Raw genomic sequence first — 14,210 nt, 5'->3', positions numbered from 1 at the left:
TTTACAGCACCATAATGATGAGTCACTGTAAGAGTAGGTAATGAAGATTTTTAAAAAGGAAACATAAATGAACTAGAGCTACGTGTGTCAATAAAGATGAATCTCAAAAACAATGTGAGGAAAAGCAAGTTACAGTTAAGAGTACAATACTCCTAATTTTAAGTTGAAAAGCCATACAAAACAATATATTATTTTAGTGACATATACACACACACACACACACTATATACACAGATGATATATATACATATAATATAAGTATTAACATTTTTTCAATTCATTGCACACCAAATTCAGGACAGTAATAACCTCTGGGGTTGGAAGGAAGGAGAATGGGACCAGAGAAGAAGGTCACAGGAACCCCTCGCAGTAAATGAATTGTTTTACTTATTTGTTGGGTAATCCTCTAAGTTTTACACACCTGAAATATTTTTTTTCACCCAAAATATTTTTGTTATAAAAAAGTCAACAAGCAACTATTATACAAATGTCCCTCTTTAAACCACACAATGGTTTGGCTCTGGAATTTCCTATATCTATCTGCTGGCACTCTTTCTCTTTTACAAAAAAAAAGAGTACTATCTCAAACAGGATACATTCTTACTTGCTGTTTTAATATTCTGGCCTCTCTCCTTAAAGTGTATATTACAAAGGACTATGATATAAAGATGCAAAAATAGAAAACTGCTTTATTTGCATTTTTAAAAAATAGTTTTGGCTAATAATCTAACAATGATGAAAAGTTCACAAGAATTTTGTCTTGGGACCCCTGGGGGGCTCAGTGGTTGAGCATCTGCCTTTGGCTCAGGTAGTGATCCTGGGATCAAGTCTCACATTGGGCTCCCCATGAGGAGCCTGCTTCTCCTTCTGCCTATGTCTCTGCCCCTCTCTGTGTCTCTAATAAATAAAATCTTTATAAAAAAAGAATTCTGTCTTTTACCTATAGTTTTCTTTAATGATTAAACAGTTGCTTCAATGAATTACAAGAAAATCTTTAAATAGGACTTCTTGGGACACCTGGGTGGCTCAGCAGTTGAGTGTCTGCCATTGGCTCAGGGCGTGATCCCGGGATCTGGGATGGAGTCCTGCATCAGGCTCCCTGCATGGAGCCTGCCTCTCCCTCTGCCTGTGTCTCTCCCTTTCTCTCTGTGTGTCTCTCATGAATAAATAAATAAATCTTTTTTAAAAAACAGATAGATAGATAGATAGATAGATAGATAGATAGATAGATAGATAGGACTTCTTCCCAAAGATGAGTCCATGCACAGGGCACCTGGGTGGCTCAGTCAGTTTAACATCTTTTTTTTTTTTTTTGAAAGAGAGAGAGAGTACACACACAAGCAGGAGGGGCATTAAGAAAGGGAGGGAATCTCAAGTAGGCTCCGTGCTAAGTGGGGAGCCTGATGCAGGGCTCAATTTCATAACCCTGATATCACAACCTGAGCCAAATCCAAGAGTTGGGACACTTAACTGACTCTACCACCCAGATGCCCTGAGCAACTTTTTTTTTTTTTTTTAAGATTTACTTACTTAGCACAGAGAGGGGTGGAAGAAAAGGGAAAGAGAAACCTCAGCAGACTCCTCACAGAGTTCAAAGCCCCAGTCAGGGCCCAATATCATGATCCCCAAGATCATGACCTGAGCCAAAACCAAGAGTGGGACACCCAACCAACTGCACCACCTAGGGCTCCCCCACCAGTGTCCAAATCTTGATTTCGACTACAGTGATCTCAGGCTCATGGGATTGGGCCTCCACATCCTCTGTGCTCAGTAGGGAGTCTGCTTGAGATTCTCTGCCCACCCCCAACTCCTCCCACCCTGCACTCTCTAAAATAAATAAATCTTTTTTAAAAATCTGATTCCATGCACAGGAATTTTTATTTTTATTTTTTTTAAAGATTTTATTTATTTATTCATGAGAATACACAGAGAGGAGAGAGAGAGAGGCAGAGACACAGGGAGAGGGAGAAACAGGCTCCATCCAGGGAGCCCTGGGTCTCCAGGATCATGCCCTGGGCTGTAGGTGGTGCTAAACCGCTGCACCACGGGGGCTGCCCACACAGGAATTTTTAAAACAGCCCCTACTTCTAGCAACTTTATTACTTCTTTACCTCAATCAAAGCTGCTTAAACAAGCAGACATTTATCAGCTTTTTTCCAATTCAGTGATTTCCCTTGATATTACACAATCAGTAGTGTTTTAGAGCTATTCCCCTTAATGTCTAAGAGTTAACTATCAAGTCAGAGAAAGACAAATACCATATAATCTCACTTACATGTGGAATCTAAAAACAAAGAACTTGAACTCATAAATACAGAGGAATAGATAGGTGGGGGGGGACAGATGAAAGTGATCAAAAGTTACAAACTTCCAGTTATAAAATAAGTCATGAAGATTTAATGTATAGCATGGTGACTGTAGTTAATAATATGGTATTATATATTTGAAAGTTGCCAAGAGAGTATATCATAAAAGTTCTGATCACACAAAAAATTTCTAACTATGTATGGTGATAGATGTAGACTTACTGTGGTGATCATTTCACAAAATATACAAATACTGAAAAAAAAAACAAATACTGAATCATTATGTTGTATACCTGAAACTAATATAATGTTACATGTTAATTAGATCCCAATTAAAAAATACACCATTTCAAAACAAAAAGAGTTGACATCATAAAAATTAAAACAAATTATGACTACTTCAAATATACACAGCATTCCCAGAGACTAACATACCATCCTAAAAGATGAATATTATCAATAAGTCTACATAGTTTAATTCATTACAGCAAATATAAAACTTGCTAGTTCAAGATAGACACTTTATTTCTAGAGGTTATATTCCTTCTTTATTTTTTAAGTAAGCTCTATGCCCATCATGGGGCTTGAACTCACAACCCCTAGATCAAGAGTTGTGTGCTCTACCCAACTGAGCCAGCCAGATGCTCTAAAGGCTATATTTGAAACTGAATAAACTCAAACAAACTGAAGAATAAAAAACATTTGCATTGGAATGTAAACTCCATGAGGACAGGGATTTGTGTTTGATCCATTGATGTAATCTCAGTACCTAGAACTGTGCATTATGAGTAACAGAAACTCAAATACATGTCAAACCCAAACCTGATTCCCACCACACCACCCTATGCCATCTAGTAAAATGCTGGTCTTTGAATACCAATGAAATACTTCACAACCTGGGAAACCAATCGCTCTAACATTTGTAGATCGTTGTCTTAAAAACCGTTTCTCAGACATTCATATTAACTTTTTCTAATTTATTTTTTTAATATATTTTATTTACTTATTCATGAGAGAGAGAGAGAGAGGCAGAGACACAGGCAGAGGGAAAAGCAGGCTCCATGCAGGGAGCCTGACGTGGGACTCGATCCCGTGTCTCCTGGATCAGGCCCAGGGCCGAAGGCAGCACTAAACCACTGAGCCATCCAGGCTGCCCAAATTTTTGTAATTTAAAAGGATATCGTCCTACCATTTTTCACCTAGTACTGAAATTTGGCTTTTAAATAAATCAGCACATGAAGATAAATACTCCAAAAATAGGACCAAAGATCTTTTTAAAATAGGCTATTATGGGGATCCCTGGGTGGCTCAGCGGTTTAGCGCCTGCCTTTGGCCCAGGGTGCAGTCCTGGAGTCCTGGGATCGAGTCCTGAGTGAGGCTCCTGGCATGGAGCCTGCTTCTCCCTCTGCCTGTGTCTCTGCCTCTCTTTCTATGTCTATCTTGAATAAATAAAAATCTTTTTAAAAATAAATAAATAAAATAGGCTATTATGATGCATTAAAATATAATTCAAGAGGGCAAATACACCACCTTCAGCCCAGGGCGTGATCCTGGAGACCCGGGATTGAGTCCCACATGGGCTCCCTGCATGGAGCCTGCTTCTCCCTCTGCCTATGTCTCTGCCTCTCTCTCTCTCTCTGTGTGTCTCTCATAAATAAATAAAATCTTAAAAAAAAAAGATGGCAAATAAGTATATGACATGATGCTCAACATCATGTCATTAGGGAATTGCAAATAGGAACAACAATGAGATATCACTACATTCCTTTGGTCAAAATCAAAAACACTGGTATTGTTAAATACTGCTGAGAATATGGAGCAACATGAACTCTCATGCATGGCTGAGGGGATTGCAAAATGGCACAGCCACTTTGGAAGACAGTTTGGCAGTTTCCTATAAAACTAAAGATACTCTTACCATATGATCCAGCAATCATACTACTAGGTATTTACACAAAGGAGTTGAAAACTTAAGTCCACACAAAAACCTGCACACAGGTATTTATGCCAACTTGAGCCATAACTGCCAAAACTTGAAAGCAACCAAGACGTCCTCTAGTTCATGAATGGATAAACTTTGGTCCGTCCAGACAATGTAGTATTATTCAGCACTAAAAAGAAATAAGCCATTAAGCTATGAAAAGACATGGAGGAATCTCAAGTGCATATTATTAATGAAAGAGGCCAACTGAAACGATTACATACTGTGTTTTTCTAACTATATGACATTCTTTAAAAGTGCAAAAATATAAAGACAGTAAAAAGATCAGTGGTTGCCTGGGGTTGGGGGTTGGGGGTAAGAGGAAGGGATGACTGTGCGGAGCAGAGAGCATTTTTAGGGGCAGTGAAACTATTCTGTATGATATTTTAATGGTAAATACATGTTATTATACATTTGTCCAAACTCATACAATGCTCAACACCAAGAGTGAACCCTAATGTAAACTATGGACTCTGGGTAATTATGATATGTCAATGTAGGTTTATCAATTGTAAAAAATGTACCACTCTGGAGGGAAGTTTTCCTAATGGGAGAGACTGTGTATGTGTGTGATCAGGAGGCATTATGGGAACACTATGCACCTCTCCTTCAATTTTGCTCTGAACCTAAAACTGCTCTAAAAAATTGTCTTAATAAATATATATTTTTTAAAAAAACATAAGAACGTACAACACCAAGAGCAAGTCCTAATGCAAACTATAGACTTTGAGCAATAATGATATGTCAATGTCAACAAATGTACCAGTCTGGTGAGGGATGTTGATAATGATGGAGGCTGTACATGTGTGCTGGTAGGGTATGTATGGGAATTTTTGTACTTTCCCCATTACTTTGCTACAAATATAAAACTGCTCTGAAAAAAATAAAATTTATATATAATATTTCAACAGAAAAATTCTTTTTTTAATTTATTTTTTATTGGTGTTCAATTTGTCAACATACAGAATAACACCCAGTGGTCATCCTGTCAAGTGCCCACCTCAGTGCCCGCCACCCAGTCACCCCCACCCCCTGCCCACCTTCCCTTCCACCACCCCTAGTTCATTTCCCAGAGTTAGGAGTCAACAGAAAGAAATTCTTAACATAACTTTCATGACAAAGTAACAGGTATATTTTTACTGCAAGGAGGAGACAAAATTAAGTATTTTTGTAAAACATTTACTCCAGGTAAGATTTTCACTCTGCCTGAAACATCATGGTAATCTTAATTATATGCTTATTAAGATAAAAAATCTGGCTGTTACCATAGAAATTACCAGGGATGGTTAGTGCCTCCATGATTTGAGCAGTTATACCTGTTGGGCCACTTAATTCTGAACTTACAGGTTCATGTTTAACAGGGAAAGGCTAAAAATGTCTACATTTGTTTTAAAGAATGGCTAATACACTCATGGGGAAATGCAAATTGAGGTAAATGGAGCATGCACATACACATCAAGATACAACACACCACACCACACCATACCACACATCACCAAAATGGTTGGTAAAACAGGTGACTGCTGAGTGCTACCTTTGCTTGAATCTCTTCTGATTACATTTCCCTGTCCAGGATGCCTTTGATGTTCATTTTTACCTGCATGAAGAATACTGGACTATTGCAATTATATTAGGTTAATTGGGAAGGATGTATTTTATTTTGCTGGACTGAATAACAGAGCTTAAAGCTCTGAGAGATTTACTACAAGCAATCTTCTAGGCATGTCCCCCTTTGCCAACATCTGAAGCAGTCTTCTGCAAGCAGGTTTCAACTGGACATCAAGAGTATAACATCATTCATGCAAATGCACTGTGCCTTGGGTTCTTTCTAAATCATATATACTTCAAAGGAGCGTGTATTTTTTCTAACACCAGGAAAGTCCCCTCCCCAATTCCTTAGGAGTGGGGAACCAACACATTCACATTTAGCATGTCCGCTTTCTCTTATCACAGTACATGTATTACTGACTACAAAATAGGTCTTGGCAGGTGCCCAGCTGTCATTTACTTGCTGTGTGGCCTCAGTCACTCATTCCTTTTTCAGTTGAAAAGTTGCAAGAGCATTTAATAAATTTATATGGTTGGGAATATTCTGAGGGCCTCAAGTAATGGCCATGGTTTGTGTTTTAATACACTCACTTTTTTTTTAAGATTTTATTTATTTATTCATGAGAGAGACAAACAGACAGAAACACAGGCAGAAGGAGAAGCAGGCTCCCCGAAAGCAGCCGGATGCAGGACTCGATTCCAGATCCTGGGATCACGCTCTGAGCCAAAGGCGGACGCTCTACTGCTGAGCCACCCAGGCGTCCCAAGACACTGACTTTTTGTGTCTACCTAGTTCAGCTCAACCACAAACAGCAATTGCAGAACTTTCTACATAGAAAAGACTTCTTTAAAAAAAAAAAAAGGACTACTTAAGGGCTAAACAGCCATGCTAAGTTCTGTGAATACTAATTACATTTTCAGAAATCCTTTCTAAAAGGTGAAAGAGGGGATCCCTGGGTGGCTCAGCGGTTTAGTGCCTGCCTTTGGCTCAGGGCGAGATCCTGGAGTTCCAGGATCAAGTCCCACATCGGGCTCCCTGTATGGAGCCTGCTTCTCCCTCTGCCTGTGTCTCTGCCTCTCTTTCTGTGTCTCTTTCATGAATAAATAAATTAAATCTTTTTAAAAAATAAGATAAAAGGTGAAAGATTACAGAGTGGCTAAAGTTATGCTCACAGACATATAGGCATATGCATGCTCCAGCAGCATAAAGCAGTCTTAAATGGTAAGAAAAACGACCTACAAACACAGTGACATTGTAACTGAGCCATAAAATCCTCACTAATCCTCTGAAACTAGATTTTAAAATACCACTTCCCACTCCAAATATTCAATTGATGTTAACTTTTATACTACTGCTTTCAAGAAAAGCTTCATTTCCATGCACCCCTGTGTTTATATTTTATAGCAGCATTCTTACAACAGCCATGATATGGAAGCAGCCTAAGTGTCCATGTCCATCAATTGATGAATGATAAAGATGTGTGTATATGTTTATATATGTATATGTTTATACACACACACACAACGAAATTTTTTTTCGCACAATGAAATATTATTCAGGCATCAAAAAGAATGAAATCTTGCCATATGCAATGACATGGATGGAACTAGAGTACAACGCTTAGCAAAATAAGTCAGAGAAAGACAAGTACTATATGATCTCACTCATATGTGGAATTTAAGAAACAAACAAATGAGTAAGAGACAAATCAAGAAAGATACTATTAACTATAGAGAACAATCTGATGGTTACCAGAGGGGAGGAGTTGGGGGGATGGGTGAAACAGGCGATGGGGATTAAAGAGTGCGCTTGTCCTGATGAGCACAGGATGATGTATGAAGTACTGAATTACTATATAGTACACCTAGAACTAATATGACACTGTATGTTAACTGGAATCAAAATTAAAACTTAAAAAATAATTGAAAAAAGCTTCATTTCATGTTTTGGGCCTGATTTTAAGAATCTTATCAACATGGGACGCCTGGGTAGGTCAGCAGTTGAGCACCTGCCTTCAGCCCAGGGCATGATTGGGCTCCCTGCATGGAGCCTGCTTCTCCCTCTGCCTGTGTCTCTGCCGCTGTCTCTGTGTCTCTCATGAGTAAATAAAATCTTAAAAAAAAAAAAAGAATCTTATCAACATGAAAGCCTGGTGACATCAAAAGACGATGGTTATCAAATAGTCTTTCTCCGAGCTCCAAGGAAAGCACAAAACAAAAACAGCATGTGCTGTGGATCATCCCCTCCTCCTCTTCCAGGTATGGAGCAGCTAAAAGGAGGTAGCTGTGACACACATTACTTTCCAGTTCTGTTTCAAGTGCATGCAATAAGATGGGAAACTACAGCTGTCTCCTATGCTGGACCTCTGGGGTCTATCTCTGGCCCTAAACAGTAAGCTTGGCTTTGCCTTGACTGACATCCTCTTACAGCCCTTTGTCCCTGCTCTGCAACGTGTTAAGGCTTTCCAGTTTAATATCAATATTCAGAAGTACATTAGTGAGCAAATACATATAGTAGATATATATATATATATTAATACGTACATGGGGCGGACAACATTGAGTTCTGGGCCCCGCTGTATACACACACACACTTACCTAAACACACACTTGGAAGTTCAAGTTCCAGCAAGGCACCCTGAGCACCTACCCCCTTCCACCCACCCAAGGGAGGGAAAGGCAGGAGCAGCGAGCAGAGGTTAAACCAGACACCAGCCAAAACAAACAGCACTTCCAGAACAAGGCAAACTTTGGGTCTGGGCGGCTGCAGAGCCCCAGCAATGGCCGGGGGAGGGGAGGGAGCGTCAGTCTGTCTCAGGGGAGGAAGACGGGGAGCGCACCCTCCAGAGCTGCGGAGGAGGCTGGTGCTCCCTGGGGGACAAGGGCGTCGCCGCCATCCCCGACTTCGACCTGGCCGAGGCCTCCAGGTCCTTGAGCAGCCCTATCGGCCCACCTCGCCCCCTGATCTCCACAGAAATGGTCCCCACAGACAGGCGCCGGCTGAGGGCGCGGGGACATACCTGGTGCAACGTCTCGGCGGGCAGCTGCGACGCCCGGAACAGGTCGGCCACGGGGCCCGCGGCTGCGGTGACGGTGCCGGGGACGGTCCTGGCGGCCTCAGGGGGCCCGGACCCGGGGCCCCCGCCTGCGGCGCCGGCGCAGCGCGCGAACAGCTCGGAGTAGCACTGCTGCTCGCCCTCGCTCAGCAGCAGCGGCGGCCCGGAGCCGCAGCCCCCGCCCGCCGCTGCCTCCATGGGGCCGGGAAGGGGGTCCGGCGAAGCACCGCCACCGGGTAGGGAACAGCTGCCTCCGCCTCAGCCTCCGACGCCTGGGTCTCGGCCTCGGCCGCCGCCACCGCCCCCACGCCCCGCAGCTGCCGCGCCGCCGCTTCCTCCCGGCGCGCGCCGGCCCCGCCCCCAGACTTGAATGTTGTGCCTCCGCCGCGCGGCACATGGAGACAGGCGCGGGGCGAACCAATCGCAGCCTGGGATCGTGCCCCGGCCCCGCCCCCGCCGTCCGCCCCGCCCCGCCTCGCCCCGCCCCGCGCCGCGCCAGGTAACTAACTCCGCCGGCCGCCCGCCCCGCCCGCGCTGCCCGGACCGGGAGGCCGGGGGCCAGCGCCTGACGCACCCCCGGAGCCCCGCAGGGGCGCCTCCGGCTCTCCGCCCTGGCTGGGAAGGGAGACGACTAGACCCACCTGGAGCATGGCGCTTTTCAGGGGGCGGAGAAAGCTGTGGTGGTTTTTCCCTAGAACTGGAGCAGGTGCGGCGCCCTTCGCAGAAGAGGGGGGAGACAGGAGAAATTAAGCTTCCCTTTTTGCATAGTGCGCTTCTGTCCTGAAAAGCTGGAGGACAGAGATCTCCAGAAGAACTGCTCGCAGTGACTCCGCTTAGCATTCATGGTGGAGATGAGGTTAGGCTACTTTCTCAGGTATGGCTCATACCTGGAGTTGTGCCTTAAAAAGGAATACCGTCAGTTAGTGTTAAATACTAGAGTGATAAGAGTGAAAAGGGGCCCTGGGAAGAAGAATTGCATATATATATATATATATATCATATATATCACATATATATCATATATATCATATATATATCACAAAGAAAAAATGAGTCCAGAATTAAGCACTAATAAAAAATACAATTTCAAATTTAATAAACAGACATATATAAACCTTTCACCCCAAAATAATTTTACTTTAACTAAAAACAAACACTATCTCAAGAAATAGCACTGATGATAACAAATATACTTTGGTATGTTGGTCAAACTAAAATAAGGAGGAAGGACAAGACTGAGAAAAAAAATCAACAAATGGTGAAGGGGGAAGAAATACATAAGAAATAGATAACAAAAATGATTAGAGTGCCTGGCAGGTTGATTAGGTGGAGCATATGACTCTTGATCTTAGGATCATGAGTTCAAGCCCCACTTTGGAAATAAAGTTTACTTAAGTAAAACAGGGGGTTTTTTAACAAAAAAAAAAAAAAGAAGAAGAAGAAGAAGAAGAAAAATTATGTCAATCCATAAATGGTGACCAGAGTAAGATTTCCCTTTTGGAATCTAAGGACATGAAATAGAGAAGAAGATCCACTCTAAAAGCAGGAAGTTCTCATCTCTTCACTAAGATTTCCTTATACCACATTTTGCTTTACAGCTACCAGGAGAGAATTAAGCTTGTGGACAAGAATACAGAGAGGATAGGTAAGTAAGGAACAGCAAAGACTATCTTAGCTGGGGAATTACCATTTTAAAATCTCACCACCTCCTGTATTTTCCAAACTGTGATAATTTCTAAGGAAAACTGGAAGCCAAGAGATCATGTTTACGCCCTTCCTACCTTTTTAGTTACATCCTTGGGATTCCCTGAGAATCACCCACTATTCTTTTTTTTTTATCACCCACTATTCTAACAGAGGTTAGAAAGGGACTCACCCTTTGTGATAAAAGCCAAAACCTACTTTCCCCTGTGACACCTGGAAAAAGAAATGTGAGATATAATAATCCCTAATATTCATACAGTTCAAAGCTACATTATCTCATTTAAGACTCACAGTAACTCTCTGAGGTAGATTGGGAAAACATTTTCATCTTCATTTTGCAGATGAGAAAATGGATGCAGAAATGGTGTGATTTACCCAACTGAATACTAGATTCGAAGCTGCTCTTCATTATTCAACTCAGTTTAATAAATTTGACAGATACTCATCAGCACTGCAGATCCTGCTGAAATGCATAGAAAGCCTTACATCTGTGCCTATCCATCAAGCAGCACTTATTGGTAGAACAGGAAGTATTAACTGTGTCCCTACGGGGGTACTGTGAGGGATTAAAAAAAAATACAAGACGTGTTCCTTTCAAGGAGTCTGCAGCTTCACTGGAAAAGACAAAACTAACACAACAAAGAAAAACAAACAATAAAAGACAATGTATAATTAAGTGCTAAATCGTGTACCCCAGGCTAAGCGCTGTGGGAGTTTAGAGAAGAGAGAAAATCCAGGAGCCAGAGCCCAGCCAGGAAGGCTTAATGAAGAAGGCACCCAGATGGATTATTGACAAATCGGAGGGACTGGGGGAGGTAAAAGGAAGGACAAGAGAGGGAGGCTCACAGAAGAGGGAGGAGCCCCAGGGTTGAGGCGCCAAGACAGTGGTGAGTGTGAGACAGCAGACTGGCATGGGAGGGAGGGAGATGGCGGGTAGAGGTGGGGGGAGAGGGACAGCCTCTCTGGGGCTCTAGGATCCCAGAGGGAAGGTGCTCAAATGGAAGACAAGAGACAGAAGTGACCCAACAAGAGTTACATTTAAACCCAGGATGCAGGAGGGGAAAATGGCATTTTTTAAATGTTTTAATATCTAAGGAATGCCAAGTACTGTTCTTTATTTCAGTAGTTTTTTGAGTAAAAGCAATAGTGATCACACTTTAGAGTTAACACAGATACGAATGTAAAAACTAGAAACACTCATATCCCTTAAGACTGACGGTAAACAAGAATTTTTTTAAAGATTTTATTTATTTATTCATGAGAGACACAGAAAGAGAGGCAGAGACATAAGCAGAGGGAGAAACAGGCTCCCTACAGGGAGCCTGATATGGGAATTGATCCCAGGACCCTGGGATCACAACCTGAGCCAAAGGCAGATGCTCAACCACTGAGCCACCCAGGTGCCCCAAACAAGAACGTTTTAGAAGAGAATTTCTTTTTACTTTTTACAGTTCTAAATTTACACACTTGTTTGGGCTCCATCATAGCAAAAGGCCACAATGATAATATAGTTGACCTTGAAACAAGGCAGGGATTAGGGGCACTGAACACTGTGCAGTTGAAAATACACATATAGGGCAGCCCTGGTGGCGCAGCGGTTTAGCGCCGCCTGCGGCCCAGGGCCTGATCCTGGAGATCCTGGATCGAGTCCCACATCAGGCTCTCTCTGTATGATGCCTGCTTCTCCTCTGCCTGTGTCTCTGCCTCTCTCTGTCTCTATGAATAAATAAATAAAATCTTAAAAAAAAAAGAAAATACACATATAACTTTTGACTCTCTAGGAACTTAATAGCCTCCTGTTGACCAGAAGCGTTACCCGATAGCAAACACAGTTGATTAACATATATTTTGTGTATATATTACATACTATATTCTTACAATGAACTAAGCTAGAGAAAAGTGTTTTTAAGAAAATCATAAGAAGGGCACCTGGGTGGCTCAGTATGTTAAGTGTCTGCCCTTTGGCTCAGGTCATGATTCCAGAGTCCTGGAATCAAAACTGGCATCTGGCTCTCTGCTCAGTGGGGAGTCTGCTTCTACCTCTCCTTCTGCAGCTCTCCCTGCTCCTGTGCGCTCGCTCTCAAATAAATAATCTGTGATCTTTTCTTAAAAAGAAAAGAAAATCATAAGAGAAAAAACATTTACAATACTGCACTGTATTAATGGGGAAAAATTCACAGATTAAGTGGACCGGCGCAGTTCAACCTGTGTTGTTCAAGGGTCAACTGTATATCAGGAATAGCCAAGAGACAGTCTTGAAGTTTTGCTTTTTCCTTTTAAATCCAGCATCAGGGGGATCCCTGGGTGGCGCAGCGGTTTAGCGCCTGCCTTTGGCCCAGGGCGCGATCCTGGAGACCCGGGATCGAATCCCACATCGGGCTCCCGGTGCATGGAGCCTGCTTCTCCCTCTGCCTGTGTCTCTGCCTCTCTCTCTCTCTCTCTGTAACTATCATAAATAAATAAAAATAAAAAAAAAAAAAAAAAAAAAAAATAAATCCAGCATCAGTGCCCTGTATGAAGATGGCAACTAAACAAACTCAGAACAAAGTACTGTTTGCATGTAGGGAAGAGTTTCCTAAAGCAGGGGTTGCAAAACTAGGACCAGTTGCCTGGTTTTATTTTTATTTTATTTTAAGAGAGAGAGAGAGAGTGGAGAGAGAGGCAGGGGGAAAGAGAGAGATTCCTGAACAGGCTCCACGCTCAGCACAGAGCCCCATGCAGAGCTTGAGCCCACAGCCCTGAGAGAATGACCTGAGCTGAAATCAAGAGTTGAATGCTGGGATCCCTGGGTGGTGCAGCGGTTTGGCACCTGCCTTTGGCCCAGGGCGTGATCCTGGAGACCCAGGATCGAGTCCCACGTCGGGCTCCCGGTGCGTGGAGCCTGCTTCTCCCTCTGCCTGTGTCTCTGCCTCATTCTCTCTCTCTCTCTGTGACTATCACAAATAAATAAAAATTTAAAAAAAAATTTTAAAAAAAAGAGTTGAATGCTTAACTGACTGAGCCACCCAGGCACCCCAATAGTCTGGTTTTGTATGGCTCATAAGCTAAGAATGGATTGTACTTTTTTTAAGTAAACTCCACACCACACATGGGGCTTGAATTCATGACCCTGTGATCAAGAGTCTCGAATTAAAAAAAAATAAAAATAAAAATAAAAAAGTCTTGAATTCTATCAACAGAGCCAGCCACATGTCCCAGGTTGTACTTTCTTTCTTTTTTTTTTTTTTTTAAGTAGGCTCCACTTTTTTTTAAATAGGCTCCCAACCCAGGGCTTGAACTCACTGACCCTGAGATCAAGACCTCACCTGCGATCAGGAGTCAGACACTTAGGGCACCTGAGTGGCTCAGCCGATTCAACGACCCACTCTTGATTTCAGCTCAGGTCATGATCTCTGGGTCCTGGGATCAAGCCCCAGGTCAGGCTCTGCACTCAGCGGGAAGTCTACTTGAGATTCCCTCTGCCCCTCCTTACCTCTAAAATAAATAAATAAACCTTTTAAAAAAAAGAGAGAGAGAGGCTTAACAGCTGAGCCACTCAGGCGCCCCTTGGGTTATACATTTTTTAACAGTTGAAAAATAGTGCTTTCTGTACACTGAATAGTATTTCAGGACATG

The 14,210-nt window shown here is 42.5% G+C and overlaps 1 protein-coding gene and 1 long non-coding RNA gene across 11 annotated transcripts in view; one reads left to right on the top strand and one right to left on the bottom strand.

Annotated features, from left to right (window-relative positions):
* REPS2 (RALBP1 associated Eps domain containing 2) overlaps positions 1-9,204 on the bottom strand; it is a 231,362-nt gene extending 222,158 nt beyond the window's left edge. For 2 of the 9 annotated variants that reach the window (XR_003132118.3, XM_025437486.3), the window contains exon 1: positions 8,856-9,204. Coding sequence is in view for 8 of the 9 variants with exons in the window: in XM_025437486.3 (XP_025293271.1) it covers positions 8,856-9,089 (234 nt within the window). In the remaining variant the exon portion in view is untranslated. The remainder of the gene's footprint in view (positions 1-8,855) is intronic. The other 7 variants (XM_025437464.3, XM_025437493.3, XM_025437513.3 and 4 more) reach the window with 5 other exon arrangements.
* Positions 9,205-9,428: 224 nt separating this feature from the next.
* LOC112655586 (uncharacterized) lies at positions 9,429-11,482 on the top strand. 2 transcript variants are annotated; one of them, XR_003133797.3, is made up of 3 exons: positions 9,429-9,597; positions 10,490-10,536; positions 10,937-11,482. It is a non-coding gene; the product is annotated as an uncharacterized LOC112655586 (long non-coding RNA). The 2 variants fall into 2 exon arrangements; XR_004812890.2 differs by having other exon boundaries at positions 9,429-9,765.
* Positions 11,483-14,210: the final 2,728 nt, after the last annotated feature.

Source organism: Canis lupus, chromosome X (assembly GCF_003254725.2).
Source record: "Canis lupus dingo isolate Sandy chromosome X, ASM325472v2, whole genome shotgun sequence".
Taxonomy (NCBI): domain Eukaryota; kingdom Metazoa; phylum Chordata; class Mammalia; order Carnivora; family Canidae; genus Canis; species Canis lupus.
This window is presented reverse-complemented; position numbering and strand designations above follow the sequence as displayed.